The sequence below is a fragment of the Pogona vitticeps genome, chromosome 5, assembly GCF_051106095.1.
Source record: "Pogona vitticeps strain Pit_001003342236 chromosome 5, PviZW2.1, whole genome shotgun sequence".
Classification (NCBI taxonomy): Eukaryota; Metazoa; Chordata; class Lepidosauria; order Squamata; family Agamidae; genus Pogona; species Pogona vitticeps.
In genome coordinates this window covers 147,635,078-147,650,018 of record NC_135787.1, presented here as the reverse complement: position 1 = coordinate 147,650,018, position 14,941 = coordinate 147,635,078, and the positions used below count along the sequence as shown (strand labels likewise).

At 40.6% G+C, this 14,941-nt stretch overlaps 1 protein-coding gene across 1 annotated transcript; it reads right to left on the bottom strand.

The window, feature by feature from the left end:
* Positions 1–3,073: 3,073 nt before the first annotated feature.
* Positions 3,074–14,279, bottom strand: LOC144583347 (GLIPR1-like protein 1). Its single transcript, XM_078376928.1, has 6 exons — positions 13,999–14,279; positions 12,335–12,592; positions 10,333–10,436; positions 8,870–8,955; positions 7,093–7,125; positions 3,074–7,004 (listed from the first exon to the last, which is right to left on the bottom strand). Exons 1-6 carry the CDS (start codon positions 14,176–14,178, stop codon positions 6,853–6,855), a joined length of 813 nt encoding a protein of 270 aa, XP_078233054.1. The 5' UTR covers positions 14,179–14,279; the 3' UTR covers positions 3,074–6,852.
* Positions 14,280–14,941: the final 662 nt, after the last annotated feature.

Genomic DNA, 14,941 nt, shown 5'->3' with positions numbered 1-14,941 from the left:
TACATCAAAGCTCATGAAACGGTTATGGCAAATCTGTGGAATTAAACACAAGGAAACCACTGCCTATCACCCCGAAAGTAATGGGTTAACGGAGAAGTTCAATGGGACTCTGATGCGCATGATTAGGGCTTACTTGGCAGAGAATCCAAACAATTGGGACCAGAAGCTGCAATCCCTTTTGTTTGCTTATCGATCAGTGCCACAAGTCAGTACCGGGTTCAGTCCGTTTGAACTTTTGTTTGGGAGAAAAGTAAGAGGTCCACTTGATTTAATCAAACAAAATTGGGAGCAGATCACCCAGGATGACCCACAAGATGTTGTGACATATATAGACTCTTTAATGAATGACCTAAAGAGAAACTTAGAGCTAGCAGCAGAAAACCTGCAAGCTCAGAAGGTCAGAAAGAAAACCTGGTATGAGCAGAAAACCAGGGAGAGGCACTTTAACCCAGGGGAGGAAGTGCTTTGGCTTAGGCCCGGCAAAGAGAACAAACTGCAGCTGGGTAGCCCAGAAATAAAATACTTGGGTCACATAGTAGGGGGAAGAGTGATCAAACCCCTAGAGGCCAAGATAGAAGCCGTTCGTGATTGGCCCAGACCCAATACCAAGAAAAAAGTCAAATCATTTCTTGGGTTGGTGGGCTACTACAGAAAGTTCATCCCGAGGTTTAGCGAGATAGCGGCTCCGCTGACCGATCTGACGCGGAAGAAGACTGATGACCGCATCCCGTGGACCAGCGACTGTGAGGAGGCGTTCCAGAGGTTGAAGGAGGCGCTCATCAATTATCCAGTGCTGCGTGCTCCAGACTTCGACCGGGAGTTCATCATCTACACCGATGCGTCTAACAGCGGGGTAGGAGCAGTTCTTTGCCAGGAGGATGAAAATGGTGACCAGCATCCAGTGTCCTACCTGAGTAGGAAACTCCAGAAAGGTGAGAGACATTTGGCAACCGTGGAAAAGGAGTGCCTGGCCATAGTATACGCGATTCAGAAGGCCAAACCTTACATCTGGGGAAGACATTTTGTTCTGTGCACTGACCACTCACCACTGCAGTGGTTAAAGACAATGAAAACCCATAATAGTAAACTTATGAGGTGGGCTTTAAACCTGCAAGACTTTGACTTTGAAGTAAAGGTGGTCAGAGGGTCAATGAACTGTGTTGCTGACGCCTTGTCAAGAAGACCCGAAGAGTGAAGACGGCGAAGAAATATGGACTATGTATATTTTGGTGACCAAAAGTTAATTGTACCTGTTTATTGATCAGTCTTGGTTTGTATTAATAAAGGTAACTTAATGTATGGTAAATGTTAATGTTTAAATGCCTAATTGATATGTTTAACCTAGAGTGTAAGTATGGGATTGTGTTATTGTATAACTGTTTTGTGTTTTGATCCTGGTTGTTTTTTTTGGAGAAAAGCACTTTAGCTTTTCCCCTGCAAAACAACTTATAAAGAGGGGAGGTGTTACATACAGCACTGATGGTACCTGTCTGTCATGGGTTTGGAGGGAAAGTTCCATCCTATGGGGAGTGGAAGGCGGGACATCAGGGGGGAGGAGCTGTACTGTATATATATTTGGAGCTGGTGTGGAGAGTGAGGAGTTGGAGTCTGTGTGTCAGACTGGGTACAACTGTGTGTCAGTTAGTACCTACCTGATAGGTTCAGGTTTCTTTCTAGGTAGCCAGAACTGATAGGTTCAGGGTCTGTGCTTTACTTTAAAGTGTTCTGTGTGAACCAAACTGTTGTATGTATGATTGAGACTAAGCCACGTTACAGTATCTTATTTACCTGATCATTTTATTTACCCTGTTTGTTATTTAAATAAACCTTGTTCTTTTGTTTAGTAAAATCCATTCCTGGTCTGTGTGACTCCTTATAGGGAATGGTTGGTGGCAGCATAATTAAAGTGTGGCATATTCCAGTAGGTCTGGTGCTTGACCACTGTCATGCCACCACCTCCTCTCTTGACCCTTGCCCGGCCTGGCTAATCAAAGCAGCCAGGCCTATAACAACAGAATGGGCTACAGCAATAATTAATGGGTCTCTCCAGGAGGGCAAGGTTCCCCTTGCCCTCAAGGAGATACTTATTAGGCCCATTAGGAAGAAACTGAGTTTGGCGGGGAACAACATCAGCCGCCTTCGATACCATCAATCATGGTATCCTCCTGGGGAGGCTCTCCAAGTTAGGAATCAGCAGGCTGGCACTTGCCTGGCTCTGATCCTTCTTGGAAGACCGCCCTCAGAGAGTACAGCTTGGGGAGAGTGTCTCAGCCCCTTGGAGTCTCAACTGTGGGGTTCCGCAGGGCTCGATTATCTCCCCAAAGCTGTTTAATATCTACGTGAGGCTGCTGGGTGATACTCAGCTCTACATCTCCTTTTCACTTACTTCAGTGGATGCTGTTCTGTCCCTTCAGTGCTGTCTGGAGGCTGTACTGCAATGGATGCAGGAGAATGGGCTGAGACTGAACCCGGACAAGACGGAGGTCCTGAGGGTTGGCGGCCCCTCCATTGGTGGTTTGGGAAACTCCCTCTCTGTTGGGATGGACCAGCAGAGTAAGCAGTGATAACTGAAGGGACGCTCCCCCAACTTTCAATTTGATCTGCTTTAAAACCCCTTTCCTGCGCACAAGCGCTGTGGCGCGCACAAACTGCGGCACAGCTTTCCTGTAGGAGCTGTGGAACTTCTGTAAAATTGCAAACAGCCCTAACCACGCTAAGCCGGTCCACTAAAGAATTCCCCAAACAACAGAAGAGTAATAAGAAAAGGGAAACTCAGCCCAAGGAGGGAGCCATTGTCCCTCCTTCCCTGCAGGTTGTGCCTTCGACATCTGAGGAGCAGACTCCTTGTCCCGTTTCTGTGGCGTCCAAACTTCTCCAGCAATGGTGTTCACTTCCAAGTGATCTGAAATCCTCAACCACATGCTGAACAGCAACACACCTTCTATTGGCACCCTTCTAGCTTGGCTGCCCGAAAAGAAGAGGGAGGTCCTAGAGGGGAAAGCTCCTAAGCAGCCGGCTTTCCCCTCCTCCTCGTGAGTTACAAGGCAGTAATCCGTCTTGCAATATCCCAGGTGGTGGGCAAAAGCCAGTTACGCTGTTTGAGGTCCAAGGCCCCTCCAGCGGCTGGAGCCTTCTGCAAGTAGATCTACTGATCTACTTGTAGAAGTAGAAACAAGCAAACTATTGTTGGAATGAAAAGATAGTAGTTTCTCACTTGCAAAGCTTTTTCTGCAAACATTTATTTTTCTTTTAAAGAGACATTTCCCACATTTTACACAACATTGGAAAAAATTTGCTTAGCTGTCAGAAAGAAATAGATGATACGTTTAAAGTCCAAATTTGGTCTCACCCCAAACATGTCTACTTAGAAACCAATGAAATAAGGCCACTGTCACACACCCCCAGTTCCCCTGTTTGTTCTTCCACACAACCCAGTTTCACTTTCGGGTATGGCATTTACTTTTCAACCCGTTTTGCTGCCACCAGAGGATTTATTCCTCACTCTATCAGTGTTATTCCATAAAACAATGTTTATTTGAGTGTTTATAAGTAAATCATATAAAGTAAATCATGGATGGTCTTATTTTATTCATTCAATAAACTGTGCTTTTATGACATTTATATTTGCTTATGTATAATCATGTTAATCAAGGTATTTATTCATTTCTTATCTTGTTCTCTATCTCTCTATTCTTCTCTAACACAAGACTGGTCTTAACTGCCTAAACTGCTTCTAATATCCTTAACTGAAGTCCCTAACTCTAACTCATATCCCTAACTGATCTTTATCTGTCTTCCATTCTTCTTATATTTTCTTAGTTCTGCCTCTTCTGTTCACATATTGGTTGTTAAATCAGGGTTCCATTGTGATGGACAGGAGTGGTTACTGACCTATCCGTCACAGCCACGAAGGAAAAATAAGTGCTGTTTTCTCAGGAAGTTAAGAAATAGACCTCCCAGTTGTGAGGTGTTGTATCTACTGATCTTCCTTTGCTTACACAGCAATGCTTAATAAAGGAGAAAGAATTGAATGATACTTCTATAAAGTAGCATGTTCTTTGCTTGCTGAAAGGAAAATTTCCTGCTATATTATTGTTTCTTCTTCTTCATTTCATTTTTAGTCCACCCATCTGGCCAAAGGCCACTCTGGACAGTTTACAACATATTTCCTTAAAGTTGTGGTTCCTTCTCTTTCTGTTGCCTTATTTGTTACATTATCTACTATAGTTTTTGCAGAAGAGGGTGCTGCTGAATCCTGCTGTAGGGAGGGGGCTACTCTATCTTTTATTTAAACAAAGGTCTCCACAATGCTCATGTCCTCATTTCCTACCCACAACTCTGTTTTAGTTCCTTTGCTACTGTGATTATTAATAATACACTGGCAATTTGTTTATGACTTATGGTAACCCTCCTAGTTGATTTTCTCGTTCCTCCTTCTCATGGCACTCTGAGATGGTGCAGCTTGTCCACAGTCATATAGGGGGCAAGGCAAGGGCCGCCCCAGCTATGCATTCTCTGGGAGATCTTGATTGGCTCTTCTCCTGGGAGGTACAATGGGGATTTAAATTCCTGTGCCTCATACACCAACATACATCCCCATATACCAGCTCTACGTTCTTTTACTGGTTCTTGGTAAGAAAACGTCTTGTTTTTATGTAAATACGTTATGGTTTTTCTAACAACATTCTTAGCAGGTTTTATGGCTGTGCTAATCTTTTGCTTTTTAAAACAACTGACTGCTGAAATCCTTTTGCACTTGATGTAGAGTAAAATTACACCTATGGAAGTTTGCCCACATAGTCCATATTGTATGACTGATCATGCAATTGAGTGTGCTACCAGTTGAACAACTGCATCTGCAGAACTGCTTGCAGTATATGACTTCTGCCTTGGAGCAAATTTTGCAACCACATAAGCAACTTAGAATTATGCAGATGTAGCTGTGCAACAGGATTTTGGCTATTGTGCTTTCGCAAAATAATAATGAATATTAACACATTTGATTTTTTAAAAACGTATTGACTACTATTATTGCATTAGTCATTTTCAGTGGTTTCCAGTCTCTGGTCACCTCAAATGCTTTGCAATGCGTGCCAATTACAGGGGTTATGGTGTATACTTGTCCTTCTGCTCAATTTCAGGGTTGCTTCTATCCTAGTTCCCATCTGGATGGCTGAACTCTGCTTTATTTATTTGTTTGTTTCAATTCTGTTGAAAGCTGTGTTTTTAAAAATTTCTTCAGCATTATATGACACAACAGCCACTTTGCTTCCCTTTTGTGTTGTTTGTTATGTGTTATCAACTCAGTTCAACTTATAGTGACGCCAGTAACGTTTCTGAAGTATGTGAAATATTTAAAAAGTGGTTTTACTTTGTGATTTAGCTATCTGTAAAGCCCATTTCAGCTTTAGTTTTTAAAAAAGATTTTAAACAAATCTAGCCCATACTACTGTTTCATGATTATCTCAGCTAAAGGATTAGTGATCAAACATGTCAACTGCCCATTAAATAGCTTCTCTAAATCTTTCTGTTCGTAAGGGGTGGGGAGATTTAACTGGACACAGCTTTGATTGTTATTCTAAGTAGAGTTTGTGCTAAGTGCTGGCAAGTCAGCATCATTATTTATTTATACTGGCAAGTCAATTCAGATTTATGGTGACCATAGTACTGTTTCCCCAAAAATAAGCCCTAACCTGAAAATAACCCCTAGTATGATTTTTCACGATGCTTGTAATATAAGCCCTACCCCAAAAGTAAACCCTAGTTAAGTGAAACTCTGCCCTCCACCATTGTGCAGCAACCAGAAGAAGATGACATGACTGTATTTGAATAAACGTAGATTGTTGTACATGAAAAAATTTAAACATCCCCTGAAAATAAGCCCTAATGTGTTTTTGGAGCAAAAATTAATATAAGGCCCTGTCTTATTTTTGGGGAAACGCAGTAGGATTCCAAGGTATGTTGGATATTTAAGGAGTTATTTCAGCAGTTCTACCCTATCCCACCTCCAGTGAATTCCCATGGCTGACCAATAATTTGAAACGGGGTATACTGAGTCCTAATCCAACACTCTATCTACTACATCTGGAAGCTGAGTCATGGCAACTGAACTTCTTTCTTCTTAGGCTGAAACGTTTCGCTACTTATCCAAGTAGCTTCTTCAGCCTGAAGAGAGTTGGTAGGAGACCCCTGATATATCCTCCATGTTGGTTTCACGTCCCCCGGTCTGAAAAGGCTCATTCAATGGACAAATGAGTGGGGGTGAGTGGGAAAAAACTAGAAATTGGGCCTTCTCGGCGGTGGCCCTCTGAAACAACTTACCTGTAGAGAGCCACCTGGCTTCCTTGCTGAGGGTCTTGAAGACTAACTTGAACACATGGCTATACAGGCAGGCCTTCCCTACAGCTGTTGCCTATCCTATCCTCCCCCATCCTCCTTTTTCCTTTTCCCCATCTTGGACTTCGATTAATTTGGATATTATCTGTTTATTTTTATGTTATATATAAACACATTCTAGGTGGGTGGTATATAAATCAAATGAATGAATGAATGAATGAATGAATGAATGAATGAATAATACTGAACCTGTAAAAGTGGAGCTGTGTAATTTAACGGTACAGGATCCTTGAAAAGTCTTAGTACTGTAGTGTTTAACCTGTCCAATATGATATTAAATGTTTTTTCTTTGATTTAAAAATATTACCAACTCACTAAATAGGACAACTGACTTTTTATACCTTTACAAAGTTGCATGTATTATAAGAAATAAGTAAAATAGGAAAATGTTAATGTTAAAATACATGTAAATATGAGCTACTGGTCAACGTTTGTGCTATAGGTATTTCAAACAGTTCATTCTTGCCAACTTAAATATTGATAACGTTGTAAATAGCAAACAGCTGCAAATACAATAAACATTAATGATGGCCTTAAAAGTGCAACAGCAATACAGGAGTCATCACATATAATCCAGTGTCCCCAAGGTGGATACCATCGGGCAGACCCTATTAAAACAAATTAAAATAATTTTTACTGAAGATTATTTTGTTTCTAAAATAATTTTAGGATATAGAATTACAGTATAATACATACGGGCACTGTTTTCTTTCTCCCGTTCAGGATTTCCTGGAAAAAAATTATATATTATCTATCTATCTATCTATCTATCTATCTATCTATCTATCTATCTATCTATCTATCTATCTATCCATCCATCCATCCATCCATCCATCCATCCATCCATCCATCCATCCATCCATCCATCCATCCATCCATCCATCCATCCATCCATCCATCCATCCATCCATCCATCCATCCATCCATCCATCGAGAGATTTTCAGGTAAAACACTACAAGATATGAAAACACTTTCTTTACATTCTAGCCTCCAAAATGTACTCCCATCAATGTATGATGCAATATTTTTTTTTGGTAAGTAAACAAACTCCTTTTAAAGAATTGACAATGAACAACAAACACTAAAAAAGAATGCAAGATACAATCTGTGATACTATATTTCGTACTGTCATATTGTGAGACTTCTACCATGTATGGAGTAAAAATGTCAGATGTTCAAGCTATATTCAGAAAAGGAAAATGCACTATTGATCATATTGGAAATATACAGGATTACAGTCGCACATTAAGAAGACAAAATAATTATAAAAGAACTATGTAACTTTAATGTTGAAGAACTTGATAAACTTTTTGGGACCTCGGTTCAATCATCAGTCCAAATGGAGATTGTGACCGAGAACTCATAAGAAGGCTGGGACTCAGAAGGGCAGCTATGAACTACTTAGGACAGTTCTTTAAGAATAAAGTATATTTTGTTGACCATCAAGGCCAGGAGCATCCTTACTGAGGTATTCTTGATTACTATCTAAGATTATTATTATTAAAAAACACCAGGTACAGTCAAATTTATATAAATATTGACTAGTATTATATAACAGATGCAAGTTTTAACCAAAAACCTAAGTATCTGTTAAATATTTGGCATAGTTGTGTGCTGTTCCTAATATTGCTGGTTTTTTGTAGCTCTAATGGTGTGATTTCTGAAATCTGCAACTGCTTATAATACTGTGTGAAATTTCCTAATATTGTTCCCAAAGCCCTATTGACTACAGGGACCAGTGAAGTGTGTTTCAACCATAGTTGAGATGTTTTGATTGCCAGGTCTCTGTATTTTGTTAGTTTTTCCAATTCTTTATTTTCAATTCTGGTATCCCCAGAATTGCAATATCAATGATCTGGACATTTCTTTGTTCTAGTACTACTATGTCTGGTGTGTTATGTTCAAGGTGTCTATCAGTTTGTATCCAGAAATCCCACAAGATCTTGACTTCCTCATTTTCTGACACCTTCTCTACTTGATGTTCCCACGGGTTTTTGGAGGCTGGCACGTTATATATTTTGCATAATGATCAGTGCACTAACTTTGCCAATCTATCATGTCTAACTTTGTAATCTGTTTGTGCAGTCTTTGGACACTTGTAGATGAGGTACAGCACAGTTTCATCTTTTTCTTGGCAGAGTCGACATTTGCTGTTAGCACTAATTCTTTGGATCTTAGCTTTCATTATGCTGGTTTGGAGTGCTTGTTCCTGTGCAACAAAAATCAAGCCTTCCGTTTCTTTCTTAAGGGTCACCAGTTTTAGCCATACCCATATTGAATTATGATAATGCTTTCCATCAATATTTCTCAGATGTTGTACATGATATTTAACTAGTCCTGCCCTTAGTTCTTGACTCAAACTTACTTGAAGGTTTTACTAAAACTGATGGAGCACAGAAGCAGACTTTTATATAAATGATAGTTGCTGTTGTTTTCTTCATGAATAATTGCTTCATTTAATTCTATACTTACTACAAAGATTATTTTCACAAGTATCTCCTTCTGGGCATGCACTACATGATGGTCCTGCTTTATATGGTTTCAGTGGGTACTTGCCACTAAGGAACAAAATTTTCAAAATAAAGAAAGAAAGATAAAGAAATAAGTAAAAAGGTACTCACAAGTTACGTTGAAGACAGAAATAGAAGCTGTTACAAATGTAATACAGTGGTGCCTCGCATAACGAGCGCCTCATATAGCGACGAATCCGCATAGCGATCCCTTTTCCGGGATCGCTAATGTGGAGGCATCGCGTCGGCCCCAATGGGCGAAACTCGCATAGTGAAGATCGGTAAGCGTTTCGCTTACCGATCTTCGCTTTGCGACGCCGCGGACCAGCTGTTCGGTGGTTCCAAAATGGCTGCTGGACACCCAAAATGGCCACACGCAGCGTTTTCGTGCCCTCCCCTCACTTACCAAGGGCGCAAAAATGGCTGCCGGACCCAGGAAACTTCGCTAAACGGTGAGTTTTCAGCTGATTTGGAACGCATTAAACGATGGCTTTTTACTTTCCGTTTAACGAAGTTTTCACATAGCGAAGGTTAATCCGGAACGGAATAACCTCGCTATGCGAGGCACCACTGTACATGTTTATATGTATTTAATTCTTATTTCTATACATTAAGGCATCAACTCATAAAATGATATAATGTAGTGGAATCAATGGAGTTTGAACAGTGTTATTACATGCACTCAATATAAACTGTGACAGCTACAGAATTAATAAAAAAGCAATCCAAAGTGATTTACTGTACTCCTAAATTATCCACAAATACCTGATGCTCTGATACATTGGCGATCCAACCAGTCTCAACCATCCATAACCTATTTTGGGGCTTCCACCAATGGGAAGACCAGTGACAGTAAATATATCCCTATGTAGTTTTTAGTAGGTGTAAATGGGATTCCCAAGAGAGACAACTGTCACCCTTTCAGCATATATCTTCTGTACTGGTAGGAAACTATCATCCCATCTTAACCCCTTTCAGAAGGTTGTCTGAGGAGTGATAGTTGAAGAGAGGGTTGCTAAATGTGACTTGTAGTTATTATACTCCACATTAAAGCTAACAGGCCCACCACTGCATTAGTAACTGGCCATGTTGGTGGGGGATTCTTGAGCTGCAGTCCAAAGAGTAACTTTTCCAAGCTGTGTCTCATTATACATTTCAGACCTAGATATGAGGGAACTAAAGCTATGAATGGATTTTTGCTCTCTCATGTTCTTGAATTCTTCCCTATCATAGCTTGTTTTAGGAGAGATGATTCACTGTTATTAGTAATGACTACATAAAACATGCTTTTGAAATAATTCATTAAATGTGAAATAATCTACAAAATCTAAAATTATTGCACAAATTACACAACTCTTGCATTTCAGAATACACTACATGAAACAGAGTGTAAACATAAATATACAGCAATACATATTAACTTACCGTGGACCATAATTGCACACAAAATACTCAATATTTCTGTGCCGGCCAAATTTGCTACAGAAGACAACAGAACATCCAACCTTATAAGTAGCAGCCCAAATAACCTGAGAAGGTAGGTATAATTTAATTAAAACATTTAAATCAAGTAAGATACAAACTTTATTAATATTGACTATAAGATTAACATTAGCCTCATATTCCTTCCCTGTATTTTTATCGGCCAAAGGCCCTTTATCCTACATTTTAGCAAACAGCAGTAATGGTTATATGTTAGAATGCCATATATGACTATATATATAAGCAAAATTAAAATATTATCCCTTGTGGGAAAAGATGGGGCATTTTAATCCCAAGAGTCAAATTTTGTTACATAATCTACCCAGACCTAGATTTACAATGTAAGTATTCTACAACGCTGTCACCTCAGGAACTGTAAAGTACTGTATCTCCAAGTTTCAGTCACTGGCCACATACAGGTTTTTCTTTGTTTGCTTTACATACAAAAACACAGAGGAGATGTCACAACAGACCTATCACATTTTGCCACTGTTTTTAGTTTTGTTTTGGTTTTTGTCCCAGCCAATGTAGCTTGCTGGGACAAAAATGTCTCTTCCTGATATTTAGTGAACAAAAGCAGTAGTAATTTCCTATGGCCATATGTTGCTGTTTTTATATATATATTTTACCCTGCCTTTCCCTCGGAAAGGACCCAAGGCAGGCCGAAAATACATGGGTTGGACGCTTGTAGGGGGATCTGTCATTTGAAATCCTCAGTGGGTTCAGGCAATACAAATACAGTACTAGTTGAATGTGTTAAACCCTAGCCTTAACTATCAATAGAATGGAATTCTCATGAGGTCAGAAAAGGCACCATCCATTATACAGTTCAAAGTTTGTTTTTTAAACCCGGTGTGTGACTGTTAATTTAAGAATTTCAAGAATTTGATTATGTTCATTGTTTACTTTCTGAATACAAATGAAGTTACCTAATTTTTAAGCAGGGTTTCTGTGCACCAATTGCCTTGCTCAAATAGGAACCCATATGAGAATCTGTATGGTAAGTTTTGGATCTCAGGCAATAAAAATTATATAAGGATGAGAACGTGAGCAATTTTTAAAAACATAACATTTGAGGAATCTTAAAAACCTTTTGTATACAAAGCGTGGCCCTTCATTTTTTATACCTGAAACATTTCAGACTGTCTAGGGAAATGCTAGAAATCTAACCCAGGATTTCAAAGCAATGGATAATTGTTTTAAAAAATAAAAGCCTAAGGCTACAAAGAACTCAGCTTAGCTATGCAAGGTTTTTACGTTTGGACTTAATTTAAGGCAAATCACTGCACAGTTTCTAGAGTGCCCCAGGATAGTTCTCATGTGTTCATACCACCATGCTTTTGGGATACATCTCAGGAACATTCTGGTGCATACGTAATGAATTCCATGTGGAATCACTATTTATTGCTCCATTTCACCTCTGAGTTCTTTGCCTGCTGTATGTGATGATTTTTTTCATATGTCATTCCTGTGCTGCCTTCTGCTAAGGTAAATGCAAACAGAGCAACAGCGGAACAAGACAAGTACAACCAATTCTAAGACAATTTTCACTTCCTTTTTATGCCAAGAACTCTGCTGGTATGAATGTGCCCTCCAGGATTTAGCACAAGCTTTTTTCAGAGAGTTTCTGCAATTGTTTTGAGAACCTTCCAATATCTTATCAGCCCCTCCAAATTTTGAGACTGCTCCTTAGAGCTGAAACTGATGTTTTCTCCCATTCCGAAATTTTAAAATGATTTCCAGATTTCAACCATGTATATTATTTATTTACCTACAAATAGACAATTATGGGTTCTTGGCCTCAGAAAACTAGTTCAAAAAGGACTCTAGAACCATTATAATATTGTATTATATAAATCCAGTATTGTCATCTGAAATTATCCAGGTTCTTGATGTTTTGTTCACAAATACTGAGATTATCTAAAAACAGAAGAATAAAAGGTACCTGATTATATTGACTGCATAGTTGTGTACATGAGTTGTTGTGGTAACTGTAGGATTCTACCTCTGAGTACCATTTATTTACAGCATCTGTAGCATTAAATGGCCGTCTACGTGCACTTCCGAACCACAGGTTTTCTCCTGGAGGCTGAAATTTAGACTCAGGATGGCCACCTCCTTTTTTCATCCTGAATGGGTTATGTTCAAAAATGCATCTCTTTCCCCATGCTCTAGCTGTTCTAGCTAAAGCTATATCCCATGTCTGAAAATATAAAGATATAATGCACTTCCTTAAATCACATTTTTATTAAACACCTCTTCCTAATTTTCAGTTCTCATATAATTTAAAATTCAAATATTCCTAGTCCATAGATATATTTTCAAATAGTTTCAGGCCTGCTAAATAATATCAGCAGTGGTGTAATAGCACCAGGGCTGGCAGGGTTGAAACTGTTGGACATTTTATTTGCAAGCCTCTGTGTTGCTAGGTCAGAAGACCAGCAGTTGTAAGATCGAATGCATGCAACGGAGTGAACTCCCGTTGCTTGTCCCAGCTCCTGCCAACCTAGCAGTTTGAAAGCATGTGAAATGCGAGCAGATAAACAGGCACCACCTCGGTGGGAAGGTAATGTGTTCCGTGTCTAGTCGTGCTGGCCACATGACCACGGAAACTGTCTCCGGACAAACGCTGGCTCTATGGCTTGGAAATGGGGATGAGCACCGTTCCCTAGAGTCGGACACGACTGGACTAAATGTCAAGGGGAACCTTTACCTTTACCTTACCTAATGAGAAAGGTATAGACTCTGGGGAATTTGTAGCTATTCTCCTCTTTGGATCTCTGTACTTCCACTGCATAATAAAAAGGGTTTTTTACCAGAAGATCAAAACTCTGCAACAGAAAGCTTAGGACTCACAGAACAGTAAGATCTATGACATTATCTGTCACATGACACAGATTTACTTCTCTGAGCTTAGCTGTAATGTTTGAAACAGATAGGAGAAAAATCGATTTTCCCAATAACAATACTGCAAATTCTCCTTGTTGCAATGAAGAATATTGGGGGTATGTGTTCATTAACAAGAAATTAAGAATCGTTAGGTGTATAAAAGACCTGACTCTCATTTATGGATATGGAGTTGGATCAATCCATCTGTCTGCAGTTCTAAATTCTGTTTGTCATGGTGGAGGCTGGCTATGGAGACTGTCATATTGAGCATAGGCACTTCAAAATATACCACTCTACCACTGAATACCAGTTAGGGACAATATTAAGAGTTGCATTTACAAATTTACTTCTTGCATTCGGGGTGGCTTACGAAAGAGAGACACAAACCCAGCATTTGGAGACTCTGCTCCAGTCAGAAGCTACCCTTACTTATGTTATTGACAAAGTATGTCCTGCCAATTTCAAGATGCCCGAAGTATCTTCCCCATTCCAACTAACGGCAGTCTTTTGTCCTCCTGAGTAATCTACCTTTTAAAAGGCGGTATTCGCGAGCTGCCTTGCCTGTACACTGCTCTTTCTCACTCCGGACAGAAAAAGAAAACGGAGGAAGCGGGGAGGGGGGGACGACGAGAATCCCCCCCTCCCTCCATTGACCCAGCCCCTCGCCCACGCTACCTTCCCGTTCACGGCCATTCCTCTCTCCCCCCCCCCGACACGCACCACGTAAAACATGTCCGAGGCGGGAGGGTCAACCTGGGAGCGGAGTCTGTTGTGGGCGTCGAGGTACTGATTTATGAAGGTCCTGTTCGTAATTTTGGGATAGACGCGCGCCCGCGGCCTTCTAACTCCGTGCGCGCCGTCGAGGGCGAGGGCCTGCAGAAAAAGCCACAGCCATCTCATGGCACCAACAGCGCCCTGAAAGCCGGAAGCCCGCCGGACGCGAGCCTCGCTCGGCGGCCCTTTAACGGTCGCGGCGGGAATCCGGCCGGCAGAGGCGTCCCCCCCCCCCCCCCGCCCGCTGCTGTCGGGCAGCGCGGCCCGACGTGTGCACCGCCCCGTTGAACTGGAAGTCAGTCCCCTTTGAGGTCTCCCGGTTTTATTTCTATGGGCTTTTTAATAAAATCACATAGCGACGAAATTGCTTTGGAGCGATTTTTGCTGCACGGATTATCGTCACTATGCGAGGCACCACTGTACATGTTTTTACCACCTTTACCATAATTTTCCAGAGTGGTATAGGGGATAAAGCACATCAGACTAGAACTCTGGAAAACAGGGTTTGAATCCCCACTCAGGACTGGAAACCCACTGGAAGAGCAGAAATGGTAAAACCACTCATTAAGTACCTGTTACCTAGAGAACACACATTATAATGTCTATTGTAGATTAATCTTATATGTTCTTAGTGATTAAGTGCATGCTTTGGGTTTCCAAAAAATCTTGGCTGAGGTACTGTTCAATTCTCGTTACCCGTACTGAAAAAAATATTCTGGCCAAGTGCTGTGGTCATGTTTGTTTTAATATTGCCAGTGGTTCCACTGTTTCTGCAGGACCTCATTTGCTATTACCCTTGTTTTCCAAACACAAAATGTCCTCTTCTAGGACAGTGATGAGAAATCATGTCCAAGAGAAATTACTCTATATAGCCTTCCATAGGCCAGAT

Bases quoted from the DNA above. Each gene is read 5' to 3' on its own strand.
- LOC144583347 (XM_078376928.1), bottom strand. From the start codon at position 14,178: ATGAGATGGCTGTGGCTTTTTCTGCAGGCCCTCGCCCTCGACGGCGCG. The intron at 8,956-10,332 runs GTAAGTTAATAT...TTTGTTCCTTAG, and splicing joins GTGTGCAATTATGGTCCACG to TGGCAAGTACCCACTGAAAC. The intron at 7,005-7,092 runs GTATGTATTATA...TTGTTTTAATAG, and splicing joins GGAGAAAGAAAACAGTGCCC to GGTCTGCCCGATGGTATCCA.